The following is a 14115-nucleotide window of genomic DNA, read 5'->3' as shown; positions in this document are numbered from 1 at the left end:
TTCCCAGGACTGCCTTTCTCCTATTGTTTTACAAGAGGGCATGCTCCAGATTCTTGCTGTAAAACAGTGTCATCTTCTCAGCGGCAGCACTTGCCCTTTGGAATAAGAGCCCCCTACCCCAACCCTTTGGAATGTGGATGGTTCTAACCCTGTTAGCCTTTTGCAAGTTATTGAAAATCTGGCTTTTTCCCCATGCATTTAGGGTGAGAGTAGATGAGCTCTACTATTTTGAGGGTGTGTGGAATTATTTGAGTGTGGGTGTGGATGTGGGATTGGTTTAGTGAGTTTGTTTGTTTTAATTTTGTAAGCTGCCCAGAGTCACTTGTGTGAGATAGGTGGCTATATATAAATCATAATTTTTTAAAAAAATATCTACCAATATCTAATATCTATTTCTTTTTATAAACTGGAATTGTACAAGTTGCACTATAAAGGTCGCTTGATGCCTTTATTTAAAAGTTTCTCAGAGGGCAACTTCTTTCCTATAAATTCCAATTGAAGGACTCAAAGAAAGTTTCTGTTTCTGTCTATGAGACATAATCCTTCCCCTGAAGCTTCAAAACGTAATCCAAAACAATGAAGATAAAATCAGTCAAGATTACATTTTTATTCATTGATGCAGGAGACATGTGAAGTCTGATTAGAAAAGTTTTCCGCCACAAGTGGTAGGCTAGTGGGCTTGCTTGCTGATTTATTGAAGTTAAGATTCATGGTAATTTCTTTCTCTCTCTCTCTCTCCTCCATTTCTATACATCTGTACTTAAAACATCCAATGTAAGATAACATAATCATTGTTTAGAGGGATTCAAATATATGAAAAGCAGTAGTGAAAGGTATTGATGTAAATACGATGTAAGTTTCTTCTGTCTTACTTCCTGCCTTTAATTTGCTTACTACCATGTTTCTCCAAAAATAAGACCTATCCGAAAATAAGCCCTCGCCTGATTTTTAAGCCTGCACGTAATATAAGCCCTACCCCCAAAATAAGCCCTAGTTAAGAGCATCAGCCCTGGGGGGAGGGGTGAGCATGGCCAGCACAGGCTGTGGTGTGGCGCCACTCCTGCCCCCTGCCTCATCTGATCCGTTCGGTGGTAGCACTGCACAACCTCATCAACAACAAGATTGCCAACAAAGATGCTGAGAAGAAGGAGGAGCAGGAGAAGGAGGAGACTAAGAAGGAGAAGAAAGATGACAAGGAAAAGGAAAAAAAAGTGAAGCCAAGAAAGAAGAGAAGAAGGAGAAGTACCATAGTATTAGTGACTAGTTTTCTATTTGTAAATTAAAAGCATTAAATTGCACCAGGCTGCTCTGGCTGAAGGTTCTTCCCTGTCGGTGGCTTGGGAGAGACTGAGAGCTACATGAGTTCTGAAATATGCTTACAGGGGCTGCTGGACACTGAGTGGGCAGCCCCGTGCCTCTGACTCCGCCTGCTGCCCGTGCTGCCCACAGTGGTCCCAGTTGCTGCAAGCAAGCAGCAGATGTGAAAAGCGAAAAGCAGGACTCGCCCGCCTACTTGCACTACAGAAGGTGTCAAAAAACGGGGCTGCCCATTCTGTGTCCAGCAGTTGCTGCAAGGACATTTCGGTAAGGGAGAAGGGGCAGCTGCTATTGCCCCTGGTTGGGTTTGCACGGTGGTGGAGAGAGACTGCAGGATTTATTTTACAGAGAGAGAGAGAGCTCTTGACCCCCGCAAACCTCCCTTGGGGCCATGGCAGGAGGCATGGGGCCGCCCACTCCGTGTCTAGCAGCCACTGCAAGCACATTTTGGGAAAGAGCCAGGAAGCATTTTAAAGAGAGAGAGCTCATCCTCTGCAAATCTCCCTTGAATACCATTCACCCTTATCTACGGTAACTCTAAGTGGAGGCCAAATGCGCAGGGGCCACAGCATGGCACCAACCTTGCCCCCTGCCTCACCTCGCCTCTACCAGTAATCAGGCGGAGAATCTGGATACAATACACACTGCGCGTACGTGAGGATGAGCGAGACAGTCTGTCACCCTGGGCAAAAAACATCGAAGCATCTCTCATTTTAAAATAAATCCTATAGTTTCTTGCCACCACCGTGCAAACCCGAGCATGGGCAATAACAGCTGTACTTTCTCCCTTCCAAAACATGTCGGGACGTGATTTGAATAACACCCAGCTTGACCAGCTCTTTCCCGAAGAAAAGGTGGCTCTTCTCTACGTTTCGCCGCCTTCCGCAGTCCACTACAGGCGACTTCTGCTTTTCGTTTTTTGATGCACTCAACACTCGTAGCAACTGGCATGACTGCCCCTGCTGCTGCTGGGCTTGCAGGGGCTCTTAGCCCTCTTGGCAGTGCTGTTTTTGGCTGCCAGCTTACCAGGTCCCCTTCGCCAGGGGCCAATGGAGTTGCATCACCTCCCCCGCCGCCGCCTTCAGGCTGTTGGGCACTGGCCTGCACGCCTACTCGGTGCTGCAGGCGATGGGCTACTGGCTGAACCCGGTACTCTTCGGGGCCCTGGCGGGCAGTATAGCTCTCGTGCTGGCTGTGCGAGGCAGGCGTGGGGCTGCCCCTGGCTGCCCCTGACCTCTTTCTCACTTGAGGCTGCTCTGCCACTGGCTGCTGCCATAGCTTCATCTTCCACCTGGCCAAGTGAGGAAAGGCAGGTGTGGGGGCTGGAGCTGCCTCCCATTGTCTGCCAGACACCCAATGAAGCAGGGCAGGGGAGGGGCACACCGCCCAGCATGTGGGGTGCATGGGGCAGCTCCAGTGGGAGGTAGTGGAGGCTGCTGGGTAGCAGCCAGACTTGGTGGCCGGCTGGGCAGAAGGCAAGTTCCATCAGCGTCCACTGGCAAAGGGCCCCTGGAAGGCCGGAAGTGGGGGGCGCTCCGGAGGTCATAAATTTGCACTGACTCTCCCCACACTAGGCAGGAGCAGCCCAGCAGGTCAGTTGAGTGCAGCACTAATAGCCCCTGCGAGGCCAGTAGCAGCACAGGCAGCCGCTCAGTGGTCAGAATGGTGCTCACTGCAGCCAAGAAGTGTCCCAGCAGCAGCAGGGCCAGCAGGCAGGGCGAATGTGGCCCGTTGCGGCCGCAGACAAGCAGATAGTGGGATGGAGCTGGCCGGGCTGGCAGTAGTAGCGCTCCCACTTCCATCGGCCCCTGCGCTCGCCGCCACCTGTACAAGGAAAAAAATAAGACATCCCCCCCAAAAAAATAAGCCCTAGTGCCTCTTTTGGAGGCCCCCAACAAAAATAAGAACAGGTCTTATTTTTGAGGAAAGACGATATTATTCATTTTTTCCGCACTTTATATTACATGCTTAATATGAAGGACAATAATGTGATATGTCTAAGCAATCAATTATTATGCTGAAATTATAATATTAAAAGTTCAAAGCACCAGAAGACCATTTGATCCTCTTTTGTGTCTTCATCTTTGATAAAATAAGTATTTCTTTTTAGAGCAGCTTTTGTTGATCGTATCTTTGTATATTATTATCATGGATTTAAGTTTTACTAGCAATTGAGAGTTGTGATTTTCTCTCAACCAACCTACCTCACAGGTTTATTAGAAGATATAATGAAAGATAATTATAGGTGAGCTACTTTGAACTCTTTAGATCGGGGGTGTCAGACTCGCAACGTCACGTGATGTGTCGCAACGTATCGCGACTTTTTTTCCATTGCCGACAATGGGGTGGGTGCGGTTTTGGCATGACGCATCCGGCCCATGGGCCGGCAGTTTGATACCCCTGCTTTAGATGTATCAGATAAATAAGCATTAATATTTTCATAAAGCTACAAAAGTCACACTGATTACCCTTAATTCACACATGCTTTTTTCATTCTAGGTACACATGTTATGGAAGGTTCTGGAAGAATGGTAGTTACTGCTGTAGGGATAAACTCACAAACTGGAATTATCTTTACTTTACTTGGTGCTGGAGGGGAAGATGAAGAAGAAAAAAAGGAAAAAGAGAAAAAGGACAAGAAAAGTATGCACTTTTAAAATCCTGTAAATTTATTTTAGAAATAATTGCACATAGATAGTTGTTGTTCGTTTATTCTTTATGTAAATTTTGAGAAATGTAATTTTAGAATTCACTGATACTCTTAGCCATTCAAAATAAATTTAAAAATGAAATCAGAATCTCTTCAATATCTGAATTATTTCAAGCTAATGTTCCAAATCAGCTTCAGCTTTCAATTTGTGAGCTTGTAGAATCACGTTTCACTCAAGTATTCTTAGCAATATCACTAGAGTAAGATGTGTTTTTGTTTTTTTTCAAAGAATTTTTTATTGTTTTTATTGTTTTCAACATAAAAAAAACACATCACAAATACATCACAAGATGTGTTGAATGAGACATGTCAGATAATGATAAACACGACAGAATAATTATATAAAATGTCTAAAAAAATAAATTCTGAACCATACTTTAGAACAGTGTTTCTCAACCTTGACAATTTTAAGGCATGTGGACTTCAACTCCCAGAATTCCACAGCCAGCATTGCTGGCTGTGGAATTCTGGGAGTTGAAGTCCACATGCCTTAAAATTGTCAAGGTTGAGAAACACTGCTTTAGAATGTTGTATTCGTATTTAATGTGATCATACTAGGGATTTATTATACAGTAATAGTGGAGAGTGATCAAAGTTATAGTAAAACCCTTTGGGATAACATGAGATTATGAGAAGGCTCCAAGAAAAGGACAAGGACAAAATTGAAACAAGGACAAAATGAAAATTGCATACTAATACAGTTTTACTAAGGTTAACTGTATTAATCAACTGGAGTAGCAGGGAAATTACTTTATTACAATTAAACAATCGAATAATAAGGCATTTCCTATTTTACAAACCAAAATGAATAGAATACAATACCTTGTAACTGGGGTTTGAGCAATATATTTTAGCAATATGTTTTAAATCTTGTAAGCTTAAGGATGACTTTAGTTGTCCTCCACTGAGTTTTCTTATCACTTCTTCACAAATTCTGCTTCTGAACATTTTAATAGGTTTACTACATTAGTTTAAACCTATAGTTAAACAGAATGACACATTTATATTGCCTTATAAACATACTTAATTGTTTATTATACCCGTAGACCATTATATGGTCCAATAAATATTCACATTAGATTGTTGCCAGTTATTCTGAAAGAAAATGGTTTAGCAAATTAATAGGAATAGATATCTCAATAGATATCTTACAAAAAAGAAATTATATAAAGTGTCTACCAATTTCTGAAAATGATTACTATTTTTGGTTTTAGGTAAAAAACAAGATGGTGCTATTGAAAATCGTAATAAAGGTAACAATATGACTTATATTTAAAAAAATCAAATATATGTTAGAATAGCATCTTTATTAGAAATAATCGGAAATGTGTCTTAAGTTTTCAATTTCTACAGAATTCTTCATTGGGTTTTTTTAAAAAAAAGGTAAAGTAGGATTTAGAATGAATTCTGTAGAATTCAAAAGCTTGCACATTTTTTCAGGGTGTTCCTGTTGGTCCTAATGAAAGTATTACTGTATTACATTTTTTCCTTCACAGTCTAAAAATAACTTATATGCAAAATATTTATTGCATCTTAATTTTAAATATCAAAGATGTGATTTATGATACTCTGTATTAAAATTACAATGTGGGCGAACAGAACTAGTAGAACAATATGTTAAGTTTGATAAAGAATAACTTATTGGTGAACATGCTATTTAATAATGATGGACAGAACATTTTATTGTTTAGTGTTATGCAGATAAAAACTTTGTGAAACATATAGTTGCACTTGAGACAGTATATTCAGTGCAAAACGGATTGTATGGAAGTATTTGTAATTTTAGGCAGAGATGTTTGGAGTTGGAATTATTCTGTTTTAAGTTCAAAAGACTTTGCTTGCTCCAACTCAAAATTTCATGATATTTTGTGCTTAATATGGTTTGAAATGAAATATTTTACACATTCTTGCTGGAAACACTGGAAATTTATATACACACTTTTGATTGATTGAAGATTGAAGCTTATTTCTCTCATTAAGTGTTAAAGTAGCTCCCCTTAAAACTGTACAAAATTAATCTCATATCTTTTATATTTACTGTAGATTTTCTGGAGCTTATTTAATTGTGTTTTTACATTCCCACTTAATCCAATATTTAATAGGTAAATTGCCTGGCCATTCTGGCCAATTGTGTTTAAAATTCTTCCTAAAAGATAGGTGCCCTGAAATCACTTATACACTTCATCAATGCTGTGTCCAAACCATAAGATTATGCTGTATTCAGACCAAACAACAGAAGTAGATTATTCACTCAGTAATGAGATTTGGCTGTATTCTCAGGTTGTATTTGGTTGTTTTGAAATGTATGATCTGCTCTCGTCATAATAAATTGTTCATTCAATTGTGCTTTTATGAATTTAGCAAAAGCTCAGGATGGTGCAGCTATGGAAATGCAACCTTTGAAGAGTGAAGATGGTATAGATGGAGATGACAAAAAAAGAAATAATATGCCTAAGAAAGAGAAATCAGTTCTACAGGGGAAACTCACAAAGCTAGCAGTTCAGATTGGCAAAGCAGGTATGACTCTTCAGTTGTTACGTTTCTAGAGAGAATAAAACCATGGATTGGCATTATTGTGATACAGAGAATACAACAGACTAGTTGTAGATTACTGGGGCTTGTCAAATGCTAATGCTATTTAGTGCTTGCTGACTGACATTTCAGTTTGTGCTGGCGTTGGTGTAGTTGGACATCAGCCGAAGTTTGTTTGTTTAGGTTTGATTTATAACATTTAAATTTTGCTTCTTTCCACAAGTTGAATCCTGGAAGTCCAACTTCTTTGCCATTTCTTTGCTTTGATCACACTATTTGAGTGTTGTCTTAATGATTCTGATTATTATGTATTGAGTTTGCCATCACCATCAATACTCCACATAAGTTACCATAATAACCATTGTACTAATTTTTAATAAGAATTGTTTTAGGGCATCATAGAACATTTAGAAACCACATTGAATCAATCAAAATATTTTTAAAGCATATCCTTTTCTTTCTTTCGGTAGCCAAATCAATGCTCACGGGAAGCATGTTGTTCCAAAGCAGTTGCTATTCAAAAGCGTTTTACCTTTATTTATTCTAGAGATGGTATGATTAGTAGCCATTGACAATGTTTACATTCCATGATTTTCTAAACAGTAAAGCCATAAATAGGGCTGCCTATCAATACTTTCTATGGCAGTAAATCCATAATGTTAACTATGTGCTGTGTACTTACTATTGTCCTTCTCTTAATAAAACCATCTCAAATGGTTTTGGGAATTGCTCTAATTCTTTCATCATGTTACTTGCCATTTCTGCTTTTAGTTTCAGCTTTAAATATACACAATTAGATTTGAATAAATGTAATATAATGAATAGTTTTATTTTCAGTGTTTTTTTCAACACAAAATTTGCCTTTTTCTTAACTGCCACATAATATTTTGACATTCCCATTGAGGTAAGCCTAAAACTCAAAAACAATGTCTGGATCACTCATTACCAGTTCAGGCCTCATTATATATGTGATTCAGATCTTTTTGCACTATAGATTTTGGTACTCTGAAACCATATGTGCCATTGTTCATAAAATTCTAGACTTCAAAGAGATTGTTTTAACATCGTCACAATTTTACATTACTAAGGCACAAGTTGAAGATAGGTAAGAGCTGGCTTGGCAATAGTGTATGTGAAAAAAGTGTGGGTATCCTTAGTGATCACAAGTTAAAAACGAACCAGCAATGTGATATAGCTATTGAAAAAGAAAATGTTATCTTGAGGTTCAGTTAACGGGAGCATAAAATCCTAATCGCAGGCAGTTATTGATTCACTTTACTTGGTCAGATACCACTTGAAATATTTTATCTAGTTCTGGCACTATAATTTAAAAATGGCAATGACAAACTGAGGGAAATTCAGAGAAGGCTACCAGTGGTGAAACCTGTGCAGAATTATTAAAGGAACTGGCTACATTTAGACTGCAGAAGAGATGATTGAAAAGGACATATGGCAGTAGATTTTAAATATCTGAATGGTTGTCACATAGAAGAGGAAATAGACTTATTCTCTATAGTTCATAAAGCCAGAACCATATTTGTTGGGTTAAAACTACAAAGAATTGGTGCAGGTTACAAGTTTATCAGCCAGTAGAACAGGCAACCACATGAAAAGGTGAGTTCTTCACTGAATCTTTAAACAGAACCTAAATGGTAATCTGTCAGAGATACGGTACTTTACTGAATTTCGCCCTAAGGGGTTATACTAGATTGCCATTAAGGTACCTTCCAATTCTATAAACTGGAAGTCTGTGAATGCTATTTAAGACTGTTATTTATATGACAAATAATTAACTAGATCTCTTTTGTTCATGAAAGGGTTGCTGATGTCTGCTGTCACAGTCATCATTCTTGTATTATATTTTGTAATTGATACCTTCTGGATCCAGAAGCGTCCTTGGATTGCAGATTGTACACCAATATATATTCAGTATTTTGTGAAATTCTTCATCATTGGTGTTACTGTTTTGGTTGTGGCTGTTCCAGAGGGTCTTCCACTTGCAGTAACTATCTCTCTGGCTTACTCTGTAAAGGTATGAGCAAAAAATGTGATTTGGTATGTAGTGTTTTAATATGTAATAGTTAAGTATAGCAATTTTTCCCAAAGAACTACACTTCAGTGATATTTGTTTGAAATGGTTATTTAGTAGCTTATTTCATTTATTTTCAAATATTATATGCCATTTCAATGAAAGTCTACAAATAACTTACAACTTGGGCAGTGCAACAAGCAAAACAAAATTAGTAGTCATTACCAAAAGCATCAGAATTTAATATCTGAAAAAACCACCACAAACTTTCTCATAAAAATTTGTTAAATAATATTTATATTGGAAAGAGTAATAAAATTCATTCCCTAAAAACTCTGCAGAAAAGCAGCATTTGAACTGCCTTCCTGAATATTAACAGGAAAGATGTATCCACCTTAATAAGATGTAGGTGGAGGGAACAACAAGAGAATTTCATTGGGTAAAGACTATCTCAGAGAAACGTTATTTCTAAGTACCCACTCTACTCAACTCCTGAATGGGCCGGATTTGCAGTATGCCTAACAGTATATGTTGGGTAGATTCTACATGGTGTAACTGGTATCAAAATATCCAAGACCCCAGGTGTTTAGAGCTTTATACATAATAGCAAGCTTCTTGAATTGGTAGACAATGCAGCTCCTCCAATAAAGATAGCAGGCAAGCCAGGCAACTATGCTTTATATTAACTATAGTGGTGTCTAAGGCAGCCGCATGTAGACTGGATTCCAGTAGTCTGAGTGAGAAGAGCATAAATAACCATTGGTAGTACTGTCTGCTGCAAAAATGGTCACAGCTGACACATCAGCCAAAATTTAGCAAATACTTTCCTGGCCACAGCCTCCATCTGCTGCTGAACAAGAGCACAAGTATAAGAGAACTCCCAGATGGTGAACCAGCTCTTTCTGAGGGAACAGAACTAAAGATGGAACAGTACAGTATGCTACACTTCAAAGAAAAATGTGCAGAAATGACTTTGAGAATTCCCCCATCATATGGCTTTTTGCCTTGCTTAACCTCTGGTTCATGTAAATTCATTTCAAAGTCTTAAGTGCCTATCTAGTAATAGAATGTGATGAGGACTTCAGAGATAAAATGCCTAGGTGGAATTTGATTAAAAATTTTCTTCTTAAGAATGAGCAACAAGACAAAGGAATGATAAGAACAGTTGCAGAAAGTGTTATCAAAGCCAAAGGATACAGCCAAATATCAGAACACAGTGCATTACAAGAAAAGATGGGAGCCCCATGATGGAGGTGGGCATGAAGGAGAGCAACAAGCAGAAGCAGTGTGTATTATTCATCTGATCTAATGGCTGGCACTCTTACAGTCTAGAATTAAATATAAATTTTACCTATTTATTTTTTAGAAAAGATATGTATGGCCGTTCATCTTAGACCACAACTCTGGGCAGCTCGTCACAATAATAAAATTACAGTCTATATTTTTTTTAAAAAAAAAAAACACCTGATGTCCCATCCATCTCCTAGGATGATGCCCCCATAACCATCCCTAGGCTCCCATCACTCTTATCTCAGTGGCTTCTGGAAAACTAAAAGACTGGCAGCCTGCCAGATTCTTTCCAAATGTTACAAATATGCAGTCTACTCCTTTATTTTGTCTTGTATCTGCTGGAAAATCTCCACATTTGTGTTCATATAAGAAATTCATCTTGGGAAAGATAGTAACAAATACTTTCTAAGAATGCTTTAATGCTGTTCAGACATGATTTTGTCCTTTTTTGAAACAGAAAATGATGAAAGATAACAATTTGGTCAGACATCTGGATGCTTGTGAAACAATGGGAAATGCAACAGCCATTTGCTCAGATAAAACAGGAACCCTGACAATGAACAGAATGACAGTGGTCCAAGCATATATCTCTGAAAAGCATTATAAAAAAATTCCTGAAGTGCAAGCTATTCCTGATAAAACCTTATCATATCTTGTAACAGGAATCTCTGTTAATTCTGCTTATACTTCCAAAATCTTGGTAGGTATATATTGAAAAGACACATGCTTTAACATTGAACATAATTCAATCCAAGCCAAGCAATTAATAGTTTGTTAATTAAGTATATTTTAATCAAATCAAAATCAATGTTTGTGTAAAGCTACTTAAATTTAACTTATTAAAGATAAATATAGTAAAATTCTTTTTAAGTATTTGTCATATTACAATATTATTTGATTATTAACAAAACATTATTAAACTTCAAGACCTTTCTTGTAATTAATGTTAGTGGTTGAATTCTCTTGATTGTAATGGTGCTGTTGAAAATTTATCATTTGAATGTAAAATGCATTTGCTCTTCAAAGGTTAACCCATTTTAAATTTATAAAGCATAAACATACTTTATTCTGGGTAATATAGCATTAATGGTCATGTAAACTGATCCTTGGCTTTATTTATTTATTATCCTGCCCTCATTGTTTTTGTAAATCAGTGTGCTGGTTTCTAGCCTGGTGCTTTAACCATTAGACCATCTATTAAAAGATGCAAACAAATGAATATAACATATTCTTAGTATAGTGGGTTTTTTTCTTCAAAACTGGGTTCTGCATATCCCAAGAGGTCTGTGGCTACTTAGATAGGTTCTGTGGAGCTAAAACGAGAAAACATGGACTAAGGGTGAATCCCTTCAGAAAATTTATTTTCCCCATAATCTTCTGCAAGGGACTAAGGGGAAAACAAATTTGAACATACACAGCCATCTGATCCCACCTCAGTGCTGTTCTCAGAAATGTTTGGGGGCAATTTTTCAGTTGATTTTAAGATGTTCTAGAATGTAGAAAAACATTGAAAATCTCTGTTATAGAGATACATTACAAGATACATATTATAAGACCATATATAGAGAAGCGCCTTAAATAATTCACCAAACCAAATATAATCCATATTTGGCAGCTGGCAAATTCTCTGCAATAGCCCCCATCCTGGTTTTGCAATCCCCAGTAGGCAGCAAAAACAATTTTATTGAGAAGCTATGAGCATGGTCAGTAAATTGAATCTTACTTGCAATGTGTCAATTTATGTAAGCTTCCACAACTACAAACCAACATTTTGTGGTAATATATGATTATGTTTTAGATTGCAATAGCTTATAACAATTATGTGGTTTGATCTAATTAAAAAGACTTCTCATGGGGAAACAGGGATATAAAAATCGGAAATGATATGTGTGTGGAGGGGAAGGGTGTGTGGCTTATTGAGAAGTTATCTCTATCAATTGCTTATCCAAGATTAAAATATACCTTTAATATTGCACGTGGACAAAAATGTCAAATGGTTTTTTGTAATTAATTTATCTGACTCTCCAAATGTGAATAAATCTTGAAGACAAATGGCAATTATCCCACTGGGCTTTTAATATTCTACAAAATGTGCTCCATTTTAGTTTCCGTGGTGTGTTTCTTGAGAAATGTGCTTTCGTTGAAGCTAAATGTAGGACATTTAATTTAAGCACAGAATTCATAATTCATAAACTGTTTCCAAAAGGTTAAATTCTGAATTATTGTAGCAAGTTAAATTCTAAACGATTGAAGCAAATTCCTTGTCAAAAAGACTGCTTTGTCTTTCAGCCTCCTGAAAAAGAAGGTGGCCTTCCTCGCCATGTTGGTAATAAAACTGAATGTGCCTTGCTGGGATTCCTTCTGGATTTAAAACGAGATTACCAGGAAGTTAGAAATGAAATACCAGAAGAAGCGCTCTATAAAGTCTACACCTTCAACTCTGTTAGGAAATCTATGAGTACTGTGTTAAAGAACTCTGATGGCAGTTTCCGGATCTTCAGCAAGGGTGCTTCAGAGATAGTACTTAAAAAGCAAGTTAGCTTTTGTATTTGGGGACTCTTTGTATTGTTGAAATGATATTCCCTGGCATTTAAATCACTCTATTATACATATTTGATTAAATGTGTGAAAGGGTATACTCTGCCAGTTAAACACTGTATTTGTAACTTCTCAGTAGCCTTTAAAACTGGAATAATATATTCTATTTAGAATATTTGCTTTGCTGATAAAGTTGAACAAGTGGCCTTCAAAGTGAATATAAGGCTGTTTTTAATCTGTATTAGCAATTGAATGCTTTCGATTTTTAGATTAATTTATAAATTATCTCTTTAACACAGTTCCTTAATTTTAGAAACAGTTAAGTCTTCCTTGGCCATTCCTGCAAGAGGGGATATTCCCAGGACCTTTTAAGGAGGCTCTGGTTTGTCCTCTCCTTAAGAAACCACCACTCGACCCCATCTGCCTGGACAAATTTTTGTCCAGTTTCCCATTTTCCCTTTTTAGAGAAAGTAGTGGAAAAGGTGGATGTTTGGCAGCTCCAGAGAATCCTGGATGAAACAGATTTCCTGGACCCCTTTAAATCTGGATTCAGGCCTGGCTATGGGACAGAGACAGCCTTGGTCGCACTTAAGGACGATCTCTGGCGAGACTGTAAAGAAGGTAGTGCAACCATTCTCGCTCTTTTTGGCCTCTCAGCAGCATTCAATACCATCAGCCATGGTATCCTTTTGGGACAGTTTTGCAAGTTAGGGCTTGTCGGCATTTTTAAACTATTTCAGTTCTTTTTCTGAGGTCCTTCCCAATCAGTATTGATAGGGAGTGAAAAATCCAACCCCCAACCACTTACTTGCGGCTTCCCGCAAGGCTCGGTACTCTCTACTCTCCTATTTAACATCTACATGAAGCCACTGGGGGAGATCATCCCTCACCATGAGTTGAGATATTATCGATATGCTGATGATATTCAACTCTACATTTCTATATGTGGTAACCCATGTGATGCTGTCTCTGTCCTCTTGTGATGCCTGGAGACTGTGGGGTCCTGGATGGGGGACAATAGACTTCTGTACACTGGCAAAACTGAGTGGATTTGAGTGCATGGAACCTCAGGATCCTGGGCTTTGTCATCTCTGGTTCTGGATGGGGTTACATTTCTCTGTTCAGACCCAGTTCACAATTTGGGGGTTCTCCTGGACTCATGTCTCCTGCTGTAAGAGTAAGTAGCAGGTGTGACTAGGAGAGCTTTTGCACACTCCGGTTTGTGCACAAGCTGTGATCTTTCCTAGATCTTGACTCTCTGTAGTTACTCAAGCCCTGGTCATCTCTCGTCTGGACTACTGCAATGCACTTGACATGGGGCTACCCTTGAAATCCATTTGGAAGCTTCAATTGGAGCAAAATGCGGCAGTAAGAGCAGTTTTGGGAGTCCCTAGTATGGCTCATATTACACCACTGCTCTGGAAATTACATTGGCTACCAGTCTGCTTCCAAGTGCAGTTCAAGGTGATGATTATGGCTTTTAAAGCTCTTAATGGCATAGGTCCAGGCTACCTGATGAACCCTATTGTCCCTGTGTAAGTCTTCCCCATCCTATATCGGCTGGTAGAGAGGGCCTACTGCAGATCCCATCGGTCAAAGAACTCTGACTGTTGGGATCCAGAAGAAGAGCCTTCTCTGCCACAGCAACCACCCTTTGGAACATCCTGCCCTCCAGGGTAAAATCTGCCCCCAGATTTTA

At 38.4% G+C, this 14115-nt stretch overlaps 1 protein-coding gene across 2 annotated transcripts in view; it reads left to right on the top strand.

Moving 5' to 3' along the window:
- The window catches only part of ATP2B1 (ATPase plasma membrane Ca2+ transporting 1), a 47261-nt gene that overhangs the window by 17013 nt on the left and 16133 nt on the right, over positions 1-14115 (top strand). For both annotated transcript variants that reach the window (XM_029283144.1, XM_029283145.1), the window contains exons 5-10: positions 3817-3960; positions 5242-5280; positions 6389-6544; positions 8377-8591; positions 10336-10578; positions 12168-12409. In XM_029283144.1, coding sequence (XP_029138977.1) covers positions 3817-3960; positions 5242-5280; positions 6389-6544; positions 8377-8591; positions 10336-10578; positions 12168-12409 — 1039 coding nt within the window. The remainder of the gene's footprint in view (positions 1-3816; positions 3961-5241; positions 5281-6388; positions 6545-8376; positions 8592-10335; positions 10579-12167; positions 12410-14115) is intronic.

Source organism: Protobothrops mucrosquamatus, unplaced genomic scaffold (genome assembly GCF_001527695.2).
Source record: "Protobothrops mucrosquamatus isolate PMUCROS unplaced genomic scaffold, P.Mucros_1.0 scaffold26, whole genome shotgun sequence".
Taxonomy (NCBI): domain Eukaryota; kingdom Metazoa; phylum Chordata; class Lepidosauria; order Squamata; family Viperidae; genus Protobothrops; species Protobothrops mucrosquamatus.
Note: the sequence above shows the minus strand (reverse complement) of the source record. Positions and strands in the feature narration are given on the sequence as shown.